Source organism: Mycteria americana, chromosome 1 (assembly GCF_035582795.1).
Source record: "Mycteria americana isolate JAX WOST 10 ecotype Jacksonville Zoo and Gardens chromosome 1, USCA_MyAme_1.0, whole genome shotgun sequence".
Taxonomy (NCBI): domain Eukaryota; kingdom Metazoa; phylum Chordata; class Aves; order Ciconiiformes; family Ciconiidae; genus Mycteria; species Mycteria americana.
The window spans coordinates 121,154,436-121,173,580 of record NC_134365.1 but is presented as its reverse complement, the minus strand read 5'-3'; the positions used below and the strand labels follow the sequence as shown (position 1 = coordinate 121,173,580).

Sequence of the window (19,145 nt, the reverse complement as noted above, 5' to 3'; positions counted from 1 at the left end):
ACGCGTGCTCCCCGCGGGAGGTGCGGCAGGACGGCCCCTGTCACCCGGCCGCGGGCCTGCCCGGCGCGGCCCCCCGCCCCCGCTACCGTGGCTTGGGCGGGGGTGCCGGTGCCGACGACCCCCACGCTGGCCAAGGCGGGTCCCGGCTGGGGAGGGGGCTGAGGAGGTTAAAGAGGGCCGGAGCTCAGTCGGGGAGAAACTGCCCCGACGGCCTCTTCACCTGCGCACGGACGGGACCGAGCAATCTGCCGGCGCGATTGCACAGCTTCGCTCCCCCCGCCCCCGCCCGCGGCCGGTCCAGCCCCGGCCGAGCTCCGGCCCCGCTGACCCGACAGGTCCGACCGGGCCCCGCCGCTCCGCCCGAGCGCTGCCCGGCGGGCTGGGGGAGCCCGTGCGCCCGGCACTGCCTTGGTGACAGCGAAAGGTTATTGACGGAGCTGTGTTGTGGGGGGCTTGGGGCGGCGGGGGGAGGCTGGTCCGGGGTTAGTTGGTTGGTTGGTTTGTTTGTTTTTCACTTCCTCCATGCAAAGAAGGCTTGCACCAGCTCCGTGGTGGAGCCGAGACCACTACCCGTGCCACCCGAAGAGCTGAAGACTCGTGTCGGCACCGGATGGCAGGCTCTGCGGCGCGCCATTGCCCCCAAGAGCGCATAGATGGGGGGGTGGGGGGGAAGGGTGCGGGACCACATCCATTTAATGCCTCCTTTTTGGAGAGAAAGGCGAGAAAAGAAGGCTTAAGCCCTCGGGGCTACAGCACCGCTTCTGAGAGGCCACGGAGCCCTAAGGGTGTTCCTGCCACTGCTTCCCTGCCTCCGAGAGGCGCTGCGGAAGGGCCGGTGGCGGGTGAAAGGCGGGGATGCTCGGTGCTGCCAGCCCGGGGGTGCCGGCGGCCGGGGCGCGGCGACACGGACTTCACAAGCGCCCTGGCTCGCTGCGCCCGGGGCCAGCGGGGGTCCCGTCTGTAGCGTTTCGCGTGGGCGCACACGCGTGCGATGGAAGCACAGCCCTGCACCCTTCAGCCCGGGCAGCCTTCAGTGTCGCTGCAAACTGATGTGCAGCCGTGAAACCGAGCGCCGCGGTTTCCTCCGGTGCCCTCTCACCGACCAGGTGCTTTCAAAGAAACCTCCCGCCGCAAGCTTGCAGGGGCAAAGGCCGCTGCGGCGGGAGCCCCGCTCGGCTCCGTTACGGGAGGGAGAAGAAGTTGACACCCAGGTGGAAAGCCCTGCCCTAAGCTCCGGCTTTGGAGCGTGTTTCTAAACGTCCCGCCTGAAGCCCTCCCGGATCCGCGCACCCTTTGGCCGAGTGTCCGCAGGTAGCCCTGCTCTAGGAAAAAAGGGAGCTTTTCCGCCCGCTCTTGGGGCGTCCCTTGGGGTGGACAGGATCTCCCACTGGAGAAACGGGGGGCGGCGGAGAGGACGCGTGGCGAAGCGCGGCTGCCCGCGGTGCCTTCCCCCGAATTTTCGCCTCCTCCCGGTGCCCCGGTGTCAGCGGAGCCTCGCCCCACGCTCCGCTCCCGCCGGGCAAGCACAAAGGAGCCTGCGGCTCCCAGCTCCAGGCAGGGTACGGGGGACCTCGGCCGGCCCCGACGCCTCCTCTCTGCCGTCGCAAGGCAGTAGCGGAGCCCGAGGTCAGTTCTAAGAAGAGGCGTCCGTCTCCCTGCCCCGTGTCAGTCGCTCCGGCTGCCCCAGCGGCTCTCTCCAAACCGCGCCGCAGAAATGCACGGTGTGCGGCTGCGCTTTCGTGTGCGTAGAGGAAGGACACCGTCCCTTCGCTGCGAGAAGTGTTTGGCCATACATTGAGAGATTTGCTTTGAAGAGCCAAACGAAAAGTCTCACTTTTCTACTGCCCTTTCCCAGTTCGCAATTTGGAGAAGGCTCCTAAACTTCCAGGGACCCGTCAAAATGTTCTTTTTCTTGAAACGCTGCTTGCCCCGGGGAGGAAAGGTTGAGGATCGCAGAGACATCCTGCAGTCTCTTTCCCGAGGCGGTAACAAATGCAACCGACGGAGTCAGTCCTGTGCTGCGCGGCTTGCTCTTATTTCGATTTACTGATTGCAAATCTCGAAACAGGGGACTGTATCCCTACAAAGGGGGTTACGCGTAGCGGTGTGAAAACTGTCCTGAAACGAGCCCTAACTTTCCGAAGGAGTTTTTATTCTTTGAGGCACTCACGAAGAAGCTCTTCAAGAATGAACCCTGCCTCTGCCGCACCCGTGCGTGGAAATCCGCTCCGTCCTGTCCATCACGGCTGGCCAGGTACGGTTTCACAGCATCCCCAAAATCTCCACTACTTTTGAGGTTCTTTCCTAACCCGGACTAAAAAAAAAGTCACTTCCGCAGATTTGTTCCCTTCGAAATTGTAAATTGGAGTTGCAATTGCGAACTCGCATCAAACGTAAACGCGTTTGGTGGATCAGCCTGGCATTCGTCTAAGCTTATTTTAAAGCCGATGATTTTATCATTTAATCCACCAGCAGATCGCTTTAAAGGTGGAAACGCAACGAATGAAACCTTACGTTCAGATAAAGGACTAACGCCCATTAACTTGTCTTCCGAGAGATTTGCAAACGCGCAGCGTACGTCCCGTAAACATATGGATGCAATAGACCCAGACGAGCTGCTCCTGCCCAGCCAGTAAATAACGCACATTTTCACTCACTGGACTGGAGCGAGGCCAAAAGAGCTGCCGATACAAAGCGAGCGTTTCCTACATCGCTGAAACGCGGCGAGAGTTTGCTGGGGTGGCCCCGGCCGGGAGGGGGTCTCCGGGCGGGGAAGGCTGCCGGGTCTCTGGCCGGCTGTGCAGCCGGTGCATTGCCGGACGGGTCATTTCGAAGGAAACGTTTAAAAATGCCCCAGAGCAGCACGAATTACCTGCGACGCTGGCCCAGAGAGCGATTTCCCTGCGAGCAAGCGAGCAGCTGGCGCATCCTTCCTGCAAATGCTGCGGACACCCGTGGGGGTGGCCTGTCCCCCGAGCGCAGCCCCTTTGCCCTGCTAGAGGGTAGGGGATCGCCTACAGCCAGCGGCTCGGGGCGAGTCCGGGCGCTGCCGGTAGCGTAAAGCCCGGAGAGCCGGAGCCGGGCTCAGCGGCAGAGCCCGCCCCGGCGGGCAGGAGCTAGCACGGCGAAGCGCTGCCTGCGAGGAGGGTGACTCGCCGGCCCCAGGCGCAACCTCCTCTTTCCTGGCATCCCGCCGTCGGCAAACATGGAGGAGATGAGCCCCTCTCCTTTTTTGCCCTCTATTTACTGGTGTCTGTAACGGCCGCCGGTCCCGGGACCGTGCTGGGAGGGCAGGACGGGCACAGCGGGATGCCTGGCAGGCAACGCTGAGGGGGAAATAACCGGCCCTAATGGCAGTTGTGCTCGCCAGTGCCTCTCCGGGCACCGGGCGGCAGGTTCGGCTCCGACACCGGCGTCCCAGGGAGAGAAGGGGGTTTTGCACAGGCTCCCCGAAGTACGTGCTGTTTCACCGCTGAGACACGCGGGGGTTCTCATCCGAACGCGCCCCCCTCCCTTCGGCAAACCCGGGCACGATTTCCCCCCCACCGTCTTTTGACGTCTCTGGCTGTTTTTCAAAGTACCTCAACATTCACTTCGTACCATTTCCTGGTTTCCAGGGAGGGGGGGTGAGTTAAACTGTAATAAGATCTAGAAATATTTGGGAACAACTCCCGCCTTTGCTCTCCAAATATATGAATTTGTACACACACACACACATTTGAAAGCCCGGTAGCTTTTCTGCTTGGGATTCTGCTAAAAGAATTACTTAGCGATGTATTATGTTAAGTATCGGATTGCCCTGTTACTTGGAGTATTTCCTTTGTGTCTAGTGTATTGTTCCCCGGCTCCCCCGGAGCGCATGGTCCCCCCGCGTTATTCAATAGCCATCCTTCACAAGCAACCTGGGTCAACTACAAGCGCCGGGATTTTCAGGGCCGTCTCTCCTGGGGGATTGTTCCCCAGCGCCGCTGTGCCTCCCTCGGCCAGGGGAGCAACGGGGAAATTACCGGGGGGACGGCGAGCTGCCAGCCCCGGCTCCTGCCGGGGCCGGGGCGGAGGCGGCCCCTGCCCTCCGTCTAGCTTTGGCTCCCTCGTTCAGGCGAGGCCCAGGGTTGGATGGGGAGGGGGCGGCCTGTCAGCCCGTGAGACAGCGGGGCTCTGGGCGAGGGGCAGAGCCGACACCTTGCCCTAAGCCCCGGCTGCAGCGGGGGTCGAGGTGTCTCAGCCCCGACGGCACAGACGATGGCACCGCTTGACAGGCGGGTCCGAGGGGCCGGGCCGGGTCTGGAGCCGACGGGGAGCCCCCGGCCCCGGCGGGGGTAACGTCTGCCCAGGGTGGGGGGCTCCCACGCCGGGGTCGCTTTGGGAAGGAGCAGGGCTGCGTTAGCTTAACTTCGGGGGAGGCGTAGGGGCTCGCCCGCCTCCTCTCTCCGGGCTTCAGTGTCACCGGCTGGAAAGGAGGCCGAGGGCTGGGCGACGGGAGCGACGGACGTAAAGATCAAGACTTTAGTTTTAAAAAAAAAGAAAAGAAAAAGAAACAGGAAAAAAAGAAAAAAGGAAAATGGCAAGTGCCAGAGAAAAAAAACAACAACAACGTCCTCCAGGACAGCCGGACAAACCCAAACCCGGCTCTTCCCGGCGAGCCAGAAACACCAGATCACGTTAAGAGGCCCGAAAGCGGGCGCACGAGAAACAGCGAGGTCCCGGCAGAGCCACAGCTCCCACGGCAGTGACCCCGCCGCCGCCGCCCGTCCCGCACCCAGGGCTGCCGGCTCCCGCCGCCTGGGAACGGCCCCGCAGCTCCAGGGAAGCCCCAATGGCACTCTTGTTTTAGTAGGACCTTTAATGCCACTATTAGCGGTTATTACAATAGAGGCACGGTTTCGTAGAGGGGATTACTCACGCCGCCGGCTCGGGCTTTATTTATTTATTGAATTCATTAATGGACCTCTTCCGAGTGGGTATGAAAATTAGATGAAATAGCTGCAGTTCGCCTTGATTTTCTTAAAGTATACATTCGCGGCCAGGTTTAAATAGGGACTGAAAACTCTGTATGCTCCTAGTAATTTCTATTGTCTGCGTCTCGGAGTGAGGAACAGGTCTAAATCTACCGCTGAGTCATTTTATTCGGATTATTTTGTATAGCGCACAGTATCTTTTAGGTCACTTATTAATTAGCTCGTTCCCATCCTGTTTAAACATCCATAAATGTGCAGTTTTATAGTCAGTTTTGGAAACTGCGTTGGGGATGGGGGAGGGAGAGGCTCGCAGTTTAACCAGTCTGCCATAACGGGGGTTAGAGAATCACAGTTTTTAAACACAATTTCTTCACGCGTCTTTTTCTTTCATTTGCTCACTTTTAGGAAAAAAAAAATACTGACAGTCAAGGCAGAAGAAGTCCCGTGGTGTATTTTTGTTCTACAGTAATAAATGCCTTGGCAAAAAATCAAAACACAAGAGAAGACGATCTTACAGAGCAGGAGCGCGGGGGAGGCTGTAGGCTGCTGTCTCCTGGACTTTAATTCATGAATCCTAAGGTCAGAGTGAAACTGCACGGCAAAATCTGTGATACTGGAGCACAAAATTGTGCCTTCCAGGGCTCGCACTTTGAGAGGAGAAAGGAGCTGGAATATAAATCTCCTTTCACTCTCACTTCTTTGAGCCTGATCGGGCGCCTCCGTGGGGGGATCTGTGAGTTCAGGCCAAAATGTGCATCTTCGGGAAAACCCTGGCTGGGGCGAGCAGGGGGAGACCTGTCTGAACCCCCTTACAAGGCCTGTCGAAGCGCTGGGATCAGATACCTCGGTGAGGGTCTCAAACTTTGCCTGAACTATGTGTCAGCTCGCTCTGGAAATAAAGTGGGTGGGGGAAGCCATCCACCGGAGTTTTTAAAAACACAGCCCTCTCTCTCTCTCTTCCCCTCCAGTCTAGACAGAGCTGGAAGCCAGTTTTATAGCTGGACAACATTTCTGATCACTCTGGCTGCAGCTACCCCGGGCCTAGCACGCATGCTGGAGGCGTCTCAGGCCCCCCCTGCCACCGCGGGCTGGAAGAAGTAAACTGCCTTGAGCCTTACGGGGGTGATGCCTCGGTGCTGGCCGGGGCAGCCGGGGCGGCCCGGGGCGCTGGACCCGCGACGGCAGCCGCTTCGGGGGCGACTCCTGGGGGAGCGCGGGTGGAGCGGCTCCCACTGCCCCGGGCGCAGAGGCCGGCGAGTGGCGAGCGGGCCTGTTACATGCCCACCTCCATTTCAAGCCCCAGGACCTCAGAGGTGGGTGCCCCCCAACCATCGGTCCAGCACGCTCGAAGGGGTGCTTTCCCCGGGTCTTGCCGCCCACAGAACTTAAGATGCCATGCCGGGCAGCCCTCTCGGGCGGTGGGGCTTCCCTCCCAGTAAAGCCAACTGGAAATCACCAGCCGGGTATGGGGGGAGAGAGGACCCCACTCCCCTCCTTCCGCACACAAATCCCGAGGGAAAGCGAAGAGAGGGGCAACGCGGGGCCGTGTGCCGTCGGGCAGCCCCCCCCGCCGGGCACCAAACGCCCTACTGCAGCCGGCGGGGGAGCGGGCACTGCCCGCGGCCGCCTCTCTCCGGGTCCCCCCTCTGCCCTCCACCCTCCCAGGCACTAAACGCCCGGCTCGGGAACCGGAGGCGGTTATTCCCCCGGCCCGTCATCCCTGGATGCAAAGCCTTGGTTTTAACCGTATTTCCATCCGTACTTAAGACGATGAAAGATCAGGAATTCGCTGTATGCATTTAAACGTTGCTCTTAATAAGCAGAGTGTGCGGAAGCGCACGCCCGGCCTGTTTAAGGAAGACAGACACATAAAACACACCCGAGCTGTGGGTATAAACCTGCTCTCAGGGTCGTCTTGTTGCTCTTGAGGATCAGTAGGGCCGGAAAAGCAGGGACACATTCAGCAGCATCTCGAAACGTGCCACTTTTCTTCCCTCCAAAATCAAAGCCATTCGGGGGCACGTTCCCCAGCAAGGGCCGGCAAGCGGCCCCCCGAAATTACGACGCGCTATTTCTCATCGGGAAATTTCCCGATGGGGGATAACGGCTGGAAATTGCAGCGGAGCAACGCCTCGCTTCCCCTTGCTCCGCTAACTCGGCGTGCTTCGGGAGCGCACGCTAAAGGAGCCCTGGCTTTCCGTAGCACTGCTAGTATTTGCTCTCGAAATTACTGAATTAGATGGCCATAACGGTAAGCTTTTCTCGGTTTGGGGGTGGGTTTTTTTCCGCCCACCCCTTATTTTTATTTTTATTTTTATTTTTATTTTTATTTTTATTTTTATTTTTATTTTTATTTTTATTTTTATTTTTATTTTTATTTTTATTTTTATTTGCAGGCTTTTAATAAAGCTCCTTAGAAACCGCGATGGAGAGCAGACCTTCCGCTCCGGAATTCGCTAATTCCTTCACCCCCCCTCGCCCGGAGAGGCACAAACAAATGACAAAGCGGGGAGCCGGGCTTTATTTAGCCACCCGCAGACACTAACCAGCGTTTCGTTTCACGCCTCCCATCAGCTCAGCGGCGGCACGGAAAGGACGGGCGGCCGACGGCTCCCCACGGGTGCCGGCCGGCTGCCTCCCCTCGCCCAAAGCGGCCCCAACCCCGCGTCCTTTCGGCGCTCGGGGTGTAGGTGCGAGGATGGCGGGGGCGGGGGGCTACCAAACCCCGGGGGAAGGGGAGAGCGGTGTCAGGCCTCGTTGCTGCGTGCCTCCGAGAAGAGCTGCGGGGCCACCGGTGCTCACCGCCCCGCACGGCCCCGGCCGGGGGGCAGCGGAGTCCCGGACCCGCTCGGGGGCAGGTTGGGCTCGGACTGGCCCTCCCCGCTCTCCCCGGCCCCAGGAGAAGGCGGAGGGCTTCTCTGCGAAGCTGCCGCGCCTTATTTCCCAGTCCTCTTCCCTACCTCCAGAAAACTCCAACCGAACCAAAATAACAATAACACCCACACTGTTTCTTTTCCCCCCAGGCCGTGCCTGGGCACCGGCAGGAGCGCCGTGCCGAGGGGCCTCCCCTGGGGGCCGGGGCGGCTGCCTCCCGCGGCCGCAGACACCGGGCACGGCGGAGAGGAGCGGAGCCCGCTCTCTTCGGGACGGTCCCCCCGAGCAGACGGAGGTGAACCGGCAGCAAAGGAGGAGGGGGGAGAAGGGGAGATTAACCGGACGGCTCTGCCCCTCCGCCGCCGGCCGGGCTGCCCGCCCCCGCTCCGCCGCCCGCCCGGCGCAGCCGCCGGCCGGGGTCCCCGCGCAGCCCGCACCGCCGGGCGCGGCTCCCGGGGGGCTCGTCTTCCTACGCGTGGCCGCGGCGACCTGTTTTCGTCTTTAGGCCTCACAAGACCAGAGCTGCTACTTGCAGCCCGCCCTCCGCACGCCAGCCCCGCGGCAAGCCTTGGCTTTCGCTCCTCTTCCCTGGCAAGCGGGCTCCTCTCCACCCCCGGCGGCTTTTCCCTCCCTCGCCCCTCGTTTGCCACCCGGGGCTGGGACCCCTGCAAACACCCCCCTTCCTCCCAGGACGTAGAGGCGATGCGGGCTCCTCTCGGGGTATGTGCCCCCCCCCACCTTTCGGGCCGCAGTGCTGCCCCGTCCCTCCTGTGCGGGCCGGGCGGGAGGCGGACGGCCCCTCCCGGGGAGCCCCGGGGTGGTTACCTTCGGGGAAGACGGCTCGCATTTTCAGGTAGCTGGTGGTGAGGCGGATGATGGACGCCTTGTCCAGCTGGGAGGTGATGGCCGAGGGCAGGGGCAGGAGTTTGGCCAGTTCGTAGAATTCTCCATTTTCTTTTTCCCGTCTAGTCTTTGCCGCGTTCTTGGATTTTTCCTTCATCGCGACTACTGCAAGGCGAAGATGACACTGGCATATTAGACCCGATTCTTCCGAATTGCAGGGGGCATGGATTTCGGCTTCGGAGTTAGTATTTTCGTTTAAGGAAGGGAGGGAGGGAATTCACCCAAATCAAATCAAATAATAATAATAATAAAAAAATTAAAAGGGGAGAAAAAAAGGGGAAAAGGGGAGGAAAAAAAAGCCAAACCAACCAAACAAAAACAACACCGACAGAAATGGTGCGAGGAGGGGGGAGGCGATCTCTGAGCCACAACCACGACAGGCAAGCCGCTCGGGAGAAGGCAGTTCTGCTCTGACCCTTCGGTATCTAGCGCTTCGAAACCGAGACTGAAAGACCTACACGAGCCACGGTCCTCTGCCTGCAGCTGGAGTCGGATCTTCTCCTCAACGGGGAGCAAAGCACTGGGTTCCCTTCACTGAAGGATTTCTTCTACTCAATCCTTCCCCGTCCAAAAATAATAATTACAAAATATTAAAAACAGAGCGTCCTCGAGAGGAATCATCGGGCTAAGCAGGCTGAACCATTTTTTGACACTTTGTCTCTTAAAAAAAAAAAAGGAAAGGAAAGACCGCGCTGCTCGTCTAACGAAGTGCAAACTGATCTGGTCCCGGGGCCCGAGATGCGAGGAGACGACGAGCCGGCAAGGCAGCCCCCGCTAAACGACAGTCAAAGCCGGTGCGGAGGGAGCTGACGGCTGGAGCGCTCCGAAATCACGAGCTCGCATTTCCTTCAGGCGCTTCCCTCTCGGCCAGCTCTCGGCGGGCGGCGGCTGGTCTTGCGGCAGAAAGGCGCTTTCCCCCGTCCCCGAGGGGCTGCTTCAGCGCCGGGGCGCGGGGGGCGCCGAGCCCCGCGGGGCGGCGGCGGCGGCGGGGCTGGGCTGGCGGCGGGGCTGCGGGCGCGGGGGGCTGCTGGCCGCGGGGCTGCTCCCGCCGCTCCGGCCGCTGCGCCCAGCTCCAAATGTGGTTCTCATGCGGAGTCAAATTAAAGGATCCGTTTTCCTCGGGACCAGTGCCACTTCAGCGTTGTCTCTTTCCAAACAAGTCCGAGCGCTGGCAAAGGCGCGGGTTTGGTTTTGTTGGATTTATTTATTGCTTTTTTTCCTCCTTTTAAAGAAAAAGAATTTGCAAGATCAGGAATTGTTGCTTTGTTTATTGTTATTATTTGTCACGTATTTAAAGAGCGAAGCGGTGGCTCTTTCGCATAGACATGCCTTTCAAAGGCGAAGGGAGGGTTTGCTACATTCACCTCCTGCAAGGAGCGGCGATCCTCACCGTACAGCAAGGATCGAAGGTAAAATTCCCCTCCTCTCGGAAATCCTAGCCGCCACGCTCCTCGCCTGAAAGCACCGATATCTCCGCTTTTTTTTTCTTTCCCTTTTCCTTTTTTTTTTTTTTTTTTTTTTGTCCAGGGGCAGAAGGAGCTCTGAAGTGGACCCCTCGGTTAATTCTTTAGCAAAGGCTGCAGAAAGCCAGGAGAGCCTCAAGAGGGGAGGGGATAATGTATCCGTGACGTGTCCGCCCGCGCAGCGCCCTCCGAGGACCCAAATACAGAGGAGCCAGAAAAGAGCCGCAATTAGCACTTGCGATGGGACGGGAGGCCGGGGCGGGGGGAGCCGGGGGCGGGGGCCGTTTGCTGTGGCAGCCCGAGCCCGCTACCCCCGACCCCCCTAAGCGGCGGCGGAGCGCCGGCGGAGACCCGCGGCCCCCTTGCCCCCAAACCTGCCGTCGCTCACGTACGCGCTTGGTGCACCGGCCGTGACCCCGCGGCGCCGGGGGGGCCCTCGTACCCCCAACCGGCACCCGGCTGCCAGAGGGGGGCCGGGGCACGGGCACGCGTGGGTCCGCGACACGCGCGGGCCCTCCTTTGCCAGAGCCACTGCACCACCATTAATTCACCCGAGCACTTTCCCCTGTTGTTTTTGCACTGAGTCAAAGGGGGAAAATGTACCTGCATACACATACATATGTGTGTGTGTGTCATATGTGCACATGCACACGTATAGATAGCACACATTTATACTATATAGACACATTATACATATTTTGCATATACGTCACACGTGTGCGTATGTATATATACATGTATACTCACACGAGTATATTTACGAAGGCACACACACACATGTATAGTTATAGATGGCCTCTCGCATTGCTCCGTGCGGGGAGAGGGGAAGCGCGGGGCCGAGCTCCGGGGGAGGCGGCGGGCGCTGCCGAGGGGCCCCGCTGCCCTCCCCGCCGGGGCCGTGCCGGCAGCCGCTGCTCATCAGCCCCCGACGTGACTCTCCGCTGCCCGGCGGGCCACCGATGACCAGGGCTTCAACCCCAGAGCAGCCGAAGCGGCTCGCCGGGGGAAGGTTAAGAAACTCCCCGAGGGCCCGGGCTTTGCCGGCGCCCCCGGGCCCCGTCCCTCCCAGGCGGCGGAGACCCGGCGGCGGCCCCACGCAGCCCGGCGTGGGCAGAGCCGGGCGACACGGCGCTCACAGGGCTGTAATTGCAGGGCTCGGGGCCGGCTTTTGGAGATCCGTTGTCGCAGCAGCCGCTAAAACAAGAGCGATGTCCCGGTCCCCCCTCCCCGCCATGCCCCGCCATGCCCCGAGGATTAAGCCGGGCCCGGACAGGACCGCGCCGTGCCCGGCCTGGCTTTGACGCGGCCCCGACCCGACGGGAGCCCTTCGCGCTCCGAGGGTACCGCCGCGCTGCTGGGAGGGGCACAGGCGTGGGGTCACACACGCACACGCACATACACCCACCCCCACAGGGAACCGGCCCTGCCCAGAGCCCCTTGCAAAAAGCTGCCCCGCGGGCCAGCTGCGCACGGACACGCGTGGCCCCCTCACCATCCCGGCTGAGCGGGGGGAGCTGGGCTGCAGCCGGCGATTGAAGCAGTGAGGAGAAAACCCTCGGTGCGAAGAAAAGGAGGGAGCAGGCAGAGCGGCGGGCAGAGCCCGGCGAGACGCGGCTCCACAACCGCGGACACGGGGAGCGCGCTGAGGGGGATGGGATCGCCCGTTTGCAAAACACAATGCACCGGTCCTTAATATTAATCCCCGGGAGAGGCCTGGCCGGCGGGCGAGTGTGTTTGCTTAAGCTCGCCCGCCCCTCTGTAATTATCCCATTACACCAGAAAGGGCCCGGCCCGGCGTTGTCGAGGGAAAGGCCACGCTCCTTGACCTCCCCGCCGCCGGCGCAGGCCCCCTCTCCGCGGGCGGGACTTGCGCGGCCCCCCGCGCCGGCACCGCCGGCACCGCTGCCCCGGCTCTGCCCTCCCGGGCCGCCCCCGCGGGGACGCGCCGCGGCTGGGCGGCGGGAGACCGCCGCCCGGGGAAGCCGGTTGCCTCTCCGCGCCCGGGGGGTGGCGAGTAGGGAGGCTGGGGCACCTTCCGCCTTTGCTGCTGGAAACGTGGGACAAAGAGGCGGGGGAGCGGCGCCCCGACGGGCCCCGGGCCCTGCCCGCACGGCCTCTTGCCCCGTCCCGTCCCAAATCCGCCCCCCTCCCGGCTCAGGTACCCGGTTCCGCGCCCGTCCCTTGGCTGGCGCGTCCGGGGGAAAGCGGCTTTTGCAGGGAGGACGGCGGGGATCGGGAACAGGCTCTCTGCCCCGCCGTCCCGGGTGGGATTTAGGCTGAAGCCGGCTTCCAGGTGAAGGAGACCTGGGCGACACGGTTGCACAGGGGAGCCCGGGCGGTGTGACCCGTTTTACCCTCCCGCACTGCCCTTTTTGCCCGCCAAAAGCGGGTACGGAGCAGCCCCGTACCCCTCTCGCAGGGGTACCCCTCTCACGGGGACACTTGGCGCGGGCTTGGGGACGGCAGATGTAGTCGGCGGTTAAACCCGCCGCTATATTTTTCTTTTTACGGAGGCATGCTCCGCCTGGGACTTTTCGCCGAGCAAAACAAACCAAAATTAATGTAGAAAAAACACCAGTCGAAAAGAAACTTCAGCCTTTCGGGGAAATTCTCAAAATTCAATACAACCTCCGCCCGCCGCCGAAAATGGACTCGTTAGCAGAGGTAAAAAAAAATTATACGGGAGAAAAAATATTATACATATAGATATATGCGGAAGAGTAGCTGTATTTCAAGGCAGGTCCTAACGGGTCCGATACAACAAGCTCCGCGATCGCTAAGCCCGAGAAGGAAACTGTGTGGGACATTTCTGTGTGCTATAAACAATATATAGGGACGAGCGACTGGGTCTCAAAGGCAAGCGAGAGGGGAGCGCGTTACGTTCCGCAGAAATTGCGGTGGTTTGGAGTAAGGGCAGGTTTGCGAATGTTCGCAACATAATCCCGACAGAAAAAGAAAAATCCCGTTGCTGCAAGGGTGGCCCAAACCTATCGAGGTGGATTCGCAATATTCAACTTGGTGAGTCCGAGGTGGCTGCAGGGAACTTCGGGGAAGGGCTTCCCTCCGTCCGTTTTAATAGGAAACTCCACGCCAGGGAGGAAAATAACTAAGGCGAATAAATAAAACAATTAATTATTTAAATATTCAGCTCATATTTTCACGGAGACGTTATTGTTGAATCATAAATTGGGCGCACACAAAAAGCACTGTTATTTAACAACCCTTTTCCTTGGTTCGAGGGGGACACTCTTCACCGGGTGAAGGGAGAGCGTTTCTTTCTCAGGTGAGCTGTAATGCAGGGGAATATTACGCTTTTTTTTTCCCCTTTTCTTTTCTTTTTTTCCCCAAGGGTTTAAACTAAAATGGAAAATAAAGGGGAAAACGTGTGGGGAAAAAAAAAACCAACCCCACCACCCCACAAACAAACTCTGTCAGCAGCTCCTCCGCCGCGACTCGCGTATTGCCCGGCTGCAGCGCGCCGGGAGGCACCGCGACTTGCGCGGAGGGGCCGAGCCCTTGCGCGCCCCACGGCGTGTGTGCGGGGGGGTTACGCGGGTGGGCGACCGCGGGGCATTTCCCCGCGGCTTGCCGCGGAGGGAGGCGTGTGGCGGGGGCTGCCGGGCGCGCAGCCCACGCGTGACCGCGTGGCGCTGGGGGCAAGCCCGAGGGGCTTATTTTACGCTGGGGCGCGGAGGCGAGATCCCGGGGGAGGCGCTGACGAAGGAGAAGCTCAAAACGAGGGGTTTAACGCCTTTTTTCGGTAACCCTGAAGGAGACGCAAGTAGCGTCTCGCAGGCGGAGCGGGTCCCGGCACAGGCGGGAGCCCCTCCGGTGCGTGGCGGGGTGGGCAGCCCCGCCGCCGCTCCCCTCCCGTCCCCTGCCCGCCCGCCTCCCAGCCCGCCCCGGCGGCAGGAACCGGGCGGCGGCGGCGGCTGCCCCGGCCGGGAGGCGGGGGGGTTTCCAGGGAGGCTTCGGCCGCGGTTTGCAGACGTTGGCGTGTTTCGGTGGGGACGGTGGCGGGGAAGACGGGCCCAGCAGGGGCAGGGGGCAGGCCGGGGCTCGCCGTCCCCCCGTGTGCGTGAAGGCGGTCCCGGTGCCGCCCGGTCAACTCTTGCGACAGACACCTTTGCAGGGCCGTGGCTTCGGTCGTTCACGTTCGTGTAATTTTCCCGTGTTTCCCGGTCCCGTACGCTGGTGGGATACACGCAACGCTCGACGGCTCCAGGCTGGGGAAAACAGGGCTGCGGGGCCAAGCGCCGTGCGGGTCTGAACTTTTGTCTGATGTGCTTAGGTAACGTATTAACTGTGAGAAGTACCACCGAGTTCCTCAGGAAAGAAAATATCATCAGATATTTTAACATTTACAGGCTGCAACATCAGCATTAGTATGAGCTCAAGAACTCGCAACGCTTATCGTCCCCGGAGGAATCCCTTATATTTTTTTTCCCTGTAACTACTGTTCCCAAGTGTGGATGTATACACACACACGCTCACACACACAAATCCTATAAATGCTAATAAAGCAGATTCCTCAGGATTTGTTTAACTTTCCCTGGCACCACAATCTTATATTGATATTCAATGGGGTTACTAGTGTGCATGAGGATTACTAGTTAAGTATAGACCGCAGGATCAACCTTCTAGTACGCCACTTGAACATGTCCTTACAAATAAGTAAGGTAGGAAACGTAAGCATTGACAATATGATTAATTCGCACTGAATACTTGAAAGGAAAAAAGGAAGTTAAATTGTGGTGCTAGAATTATTAAACTATGCAGGACTGAGGCCTCCGGTTGCAGGAGATCGTTTTCAGCTCTTTACTTGAAGCTGTATTACTGCTATTGTCCAACCTTTGCTGGCCACATGGGACAACGTTTGGCAATCGGACAGAAAATTATTTCTACTGGGCATGAACTGGAAATATCCAGCTGGGCCATGGATCCCATTTCTAATCATAGTAGAGGGAAGGAAAACTCAATGCTCTTTCTCGTTACTCAGATAGCATTTTTAGAGTTTGTCAAAAGCGGCTTGAGATAACTATTCAGAAAAATACCTGCTGTTTAAAAATGAAATAAGAGGATTTCTTTCCCTTAGAACTAGTAAATTTGGGTTTGTTTTTGGTTTTTTTTTCTGTACATGATGTAGAAAAGGGTACACAGCATACGTAATGTATGGTGCCTGTACATAAATGTACAGTGATAGTACAGGCATGCAACACTACAGGAGCTGTCAGATTTGATGGACTGATCCAAATGGATGACATTTGCAAAAAATATGTCTAAGTTGAAAACACTGAATGCTCCTGTTTGGGTCAGGTTTTCAATTTCAGTTTTCTAAGGAGAATAAAGTTATTTTGTTAAGGCCAACTTCATTATTTTTTCCAACTGGACCTGGAATTTGATGAATTTTGTGAAAGTATTTTCATAAAACTCAGATAATTGATATTAATTATGATGTCCCAACTTTCATGACCAAACATTTTCTTCTGCTAATATAAGCTGCAAACCATATTTCTTTTAACTACAGTAGATAGTTTGAAAGTTGAAAGCTGCCCTTGGAAACAGGAGAGGGAATGTATCAATCATAGAGAGGAAGCTTCTAGGATGAAGAAATAGGAAAAACCTAGTATGAAAAGCACGCAGTGGAGCATTTTTGCTCTGTTTGTCTCAAATCCTTTGAACATTATGAAAGTCAATGTAAGTATTTTTATTTACTTTTAAGTTATGTTCAGTGACTTGAACTAGTTTTCTCAGTGGCCCTCAGCTTATATGAATACTGTGACTAATCTAGTGGAGATGAGTAATGGATCTGCGAGGAATAGAGGAATTCTGATGCAAAAACATCTCTCTTTTTTGGTGGTATTTTATGCTGCTTGGCATTCAATATATTATATAATGGCTGTCAGAAGAACTTTGGTAATACTTTATGGTAAAGTTTATAAATAATTTAGTCATTATTTAGAAATGATGAATGGAAAATGCTATTTATACATCATGATGTTATGTTTTACTATGTTCTAAGGACATTCATAAGCAAATGTATATGCTCTTGTTAATTACTCTACTTTCGGTTTGTTGTAACATCCTGATTCAGTATTTTTGCATTTGTCCATTGAATGCTTTGTAACACATGTAATAGCTTATTTCTGAATAGGTATTTTACCATGTACGGGCAGAGAAATTTAAGTCAAGAATAAGCTATTCACATGGGACTGGCACATTATTGCAAGGGAGAGGGTATGGAGAAGGGAAGCAGAGGTTCTAGTGAAGTTTGCTTTTGTGAACTTAAGACCTCAGCCCTGCAGATGAATGTGTACCCGCCAACTCTCCAAGCTGTTAGCTTAAAACAGTATGGAAATACTCACAGCAGTGCAAGCTCAGCAAGGCAGGACAAGGCACTGAGAAGAGTGGGAAGAAGGGGTCTGTCTCCTTGCTAGTATGGTTGAGCTGATTGGGAAGGTCTGGCATGGGCATGGGAAAAGCGCGGATTCACAAGCTCAGCTCTTGGGGAACTGGTGGTGTGGTTTCAATGGACATGATCCCTTCTGGTCCAAAAGGCAGAGCAGAGAACAGCCTCATACCACAGTGTCTTGTTTGAAATGGGTTGCAAGTCTCCCAACCTTCATCCTTGCAGAGTCAAGGCTTTGCGAGTGTGTAAGGAGCCCACGTGAGCTGACTTTACCGAAGGCAGAATGCAAGAGATGTTCCTTGCCTCTACTCATGTCTTTCCAATATAAACCCAGACAGTTGTTTTCTTCTGGTCACCATGAGCTTCCTCAGCGGCAGTGAGATTGAAATGTTATGCCATTTGGACAGTAATCGCCACAATGCAATCACATTCGACGCTGAAACATTGCAAAAACATCTTGCGTGGGCACACAAGGCATTTGCTTGTACCAGTAACTCATCCCTCAACAAATTCACTCCAGCAGGTTTTGTATCTGAGCTGCTAGTCAGTCAGCAAACATATCTGAAAGTGGAGCTACTGTCAGTATGGGAACTTACTGATATTTCTCATTATCGTTTCCAGCTTTGTCTATAACTTTGCATGCCTTTTTCCTTTGTCAGGGTTCATATTATCAAGGTTTCTATGCTTTCATTATGGGAACTTGGGATATGTTCGACCTTAACTGAACAAAGATGACCTAAGTTCAGTGTCTGTTAACATCAGAAAGATACTCAGAAGATACTGCCCTCTAAAACGATCTGTTTGACCTTTAGACACTGATCCTGAAATTTGATCCCCAAGACCCACCAATACCAAAGAATTAGACACTTCAGTCACTGGATGCCATTTGAATGTGCTCTCAGTTTCGGAGCTCAAGGCCAGATCCAGAAAGGGACTCAGGAAGAACGCAGATGCTGAAGTCTAAAATGGGAATGCTGAACACTTCCACTCAGTTGCTGGCTAATTATGGATGTGTCTAAAGCCTGATTTTCATCATTTCAGCTCCCCAAACACACCTTCAGTTGCACCTCAGCTTCAGCCGGGCAGAGCTAGCATGGTACCTAATGCAGAGCTAGGAAGCAAGTATTTCTTTGCTTCTCTCCTTTGATCTGTGCCCAACACAGTCAGTGAATACACTGTGAAAATGCGCTGAGAGCTTCTTCCTCTCCATGATTAACAGGAGAAGATGTCCTTGTTTTATACATGAGATAGATCAGTCAGATATGATGGTGAATATCCAGACTCAATTCCCCCCTTTGTCCAAAGGCATTCCACCACAGGCCTCTTGTGGTGGGTTGACCTTGGCTGGATGCCAGGTGCCCAACAAAGCTGCTCTATCACTCCCCACCGCTCAGCTGGACAGGCCAGAGAAAATATCACAAAAGGCTTGTGGGTCGAGATAAGGACAGGGAGATCACTCAGCAATTACCGTCACGGGCAAAACAGTCTCAACTCAGGGAAATTAATTTAATTTATTGCCAATCAAATCAGAGTAGGATAATGAGAAATAAAAACTAAATCTTAAACCACCTTCCCCCCATCCCTCCCTTCTTCCCGGGCTTAACTTTACTCCCAAATTCTCTACCTCCTCCCCCCGAGTGGTGCAGGGGGACGGGGAATGGAGGTTGCAGTCAGTTCATCACCCGTTGCCTCTGCTGCTCCTTCCTCCTCAGGGGGAGGACTCCTCACACTCTTCCCCTGCTCAAGCATGGGGTCCATCCCACGGGAGAGAGTCCTCCATGAACTTCTCCAACGTGAGTCCTTCCCACGGGCTGCAGTTGTTCACAAACTGCTCTAGCGTGGGTCCCCCAGGGGTCACAAGTCCTGCCAGCAAACCTCCTCCAGTGTGGCCTCCTCTCTCCATGGGGTCACAGGTCCTGATAGGAGCCTGCTCCAGCGCGGCCACAGACTCCTTCGGGCGCATCCACCTGCTCCAGCGTGGGGTCCTCCACGGCTGCAGGGGAGGACCTACTCCACCGTTAACCTCCATGGGCTGCAGGGGGACAGCCTGCCTCACCATGGTCGTCACCATGGGCTGCAGGGGAATCTCTGCTCCGGCGCCTGGAGCACCTCCTCCCCTTCCTTCACTGACCTCGGTGTCTGCAGGGTTGTTTCTCTCACATATTCTCACTCCTCTCTTGTGACTGCTGCTGGTGTCCCACAGGTTTTTTTCCACCTTCTTAAATATGTTATCACAGAGGTACTACCACTGTCAGCAATTGGCTCAACCTTGGCCAGCAGTGGGTCTGTCTTGGAGCCGGCTGGCATTGGCTCTATTGGACATAAGGGAATCTTCAAGCAGCTTCTCACAGAAGCCACCCCTGTAGCCCCCCCACTGCCAAAACCTTGCCACATAAACCCCATACACTTGTCTACGAATAGTATGTTCAAGGTATCAGACCATGGTCCACTTGAGTGTGTGTGTGGGGTACCCTTGTACTGAATTGACTTCATTGTGCATAGAAGAATCAAGATTTACTGCGGAAGGGACAAATCTTT

General features: G+C 56.7%; 1 protein-coding gene across 1 annotated transcript in view; it reads right to left on the bottom strand.

Annotated features, from left to right (window-relative positions):
* The window catches only part of SIM2 (SIM bHLH transcription factor 2), a 59,148-nt gene extending 50,145 nt beyond the window's left edge, over positions 1-9,003 (bottom strand). The window contains exon 1 of the mRNA XM_075518481.1: positions 8,658-9,003. Coding sequence (XP_075374596.1) covers positions 8,658-8,832 — 175 coding nt within the window. The 5' untranslated portion in view covers positions 8,833-9,003. The remainder of the gene's footprint in view (positions 1-8,657) is intronic.
* Between the last annotated feature and the right edge of the window lie 10,142 nt (positions 9,004-19,145).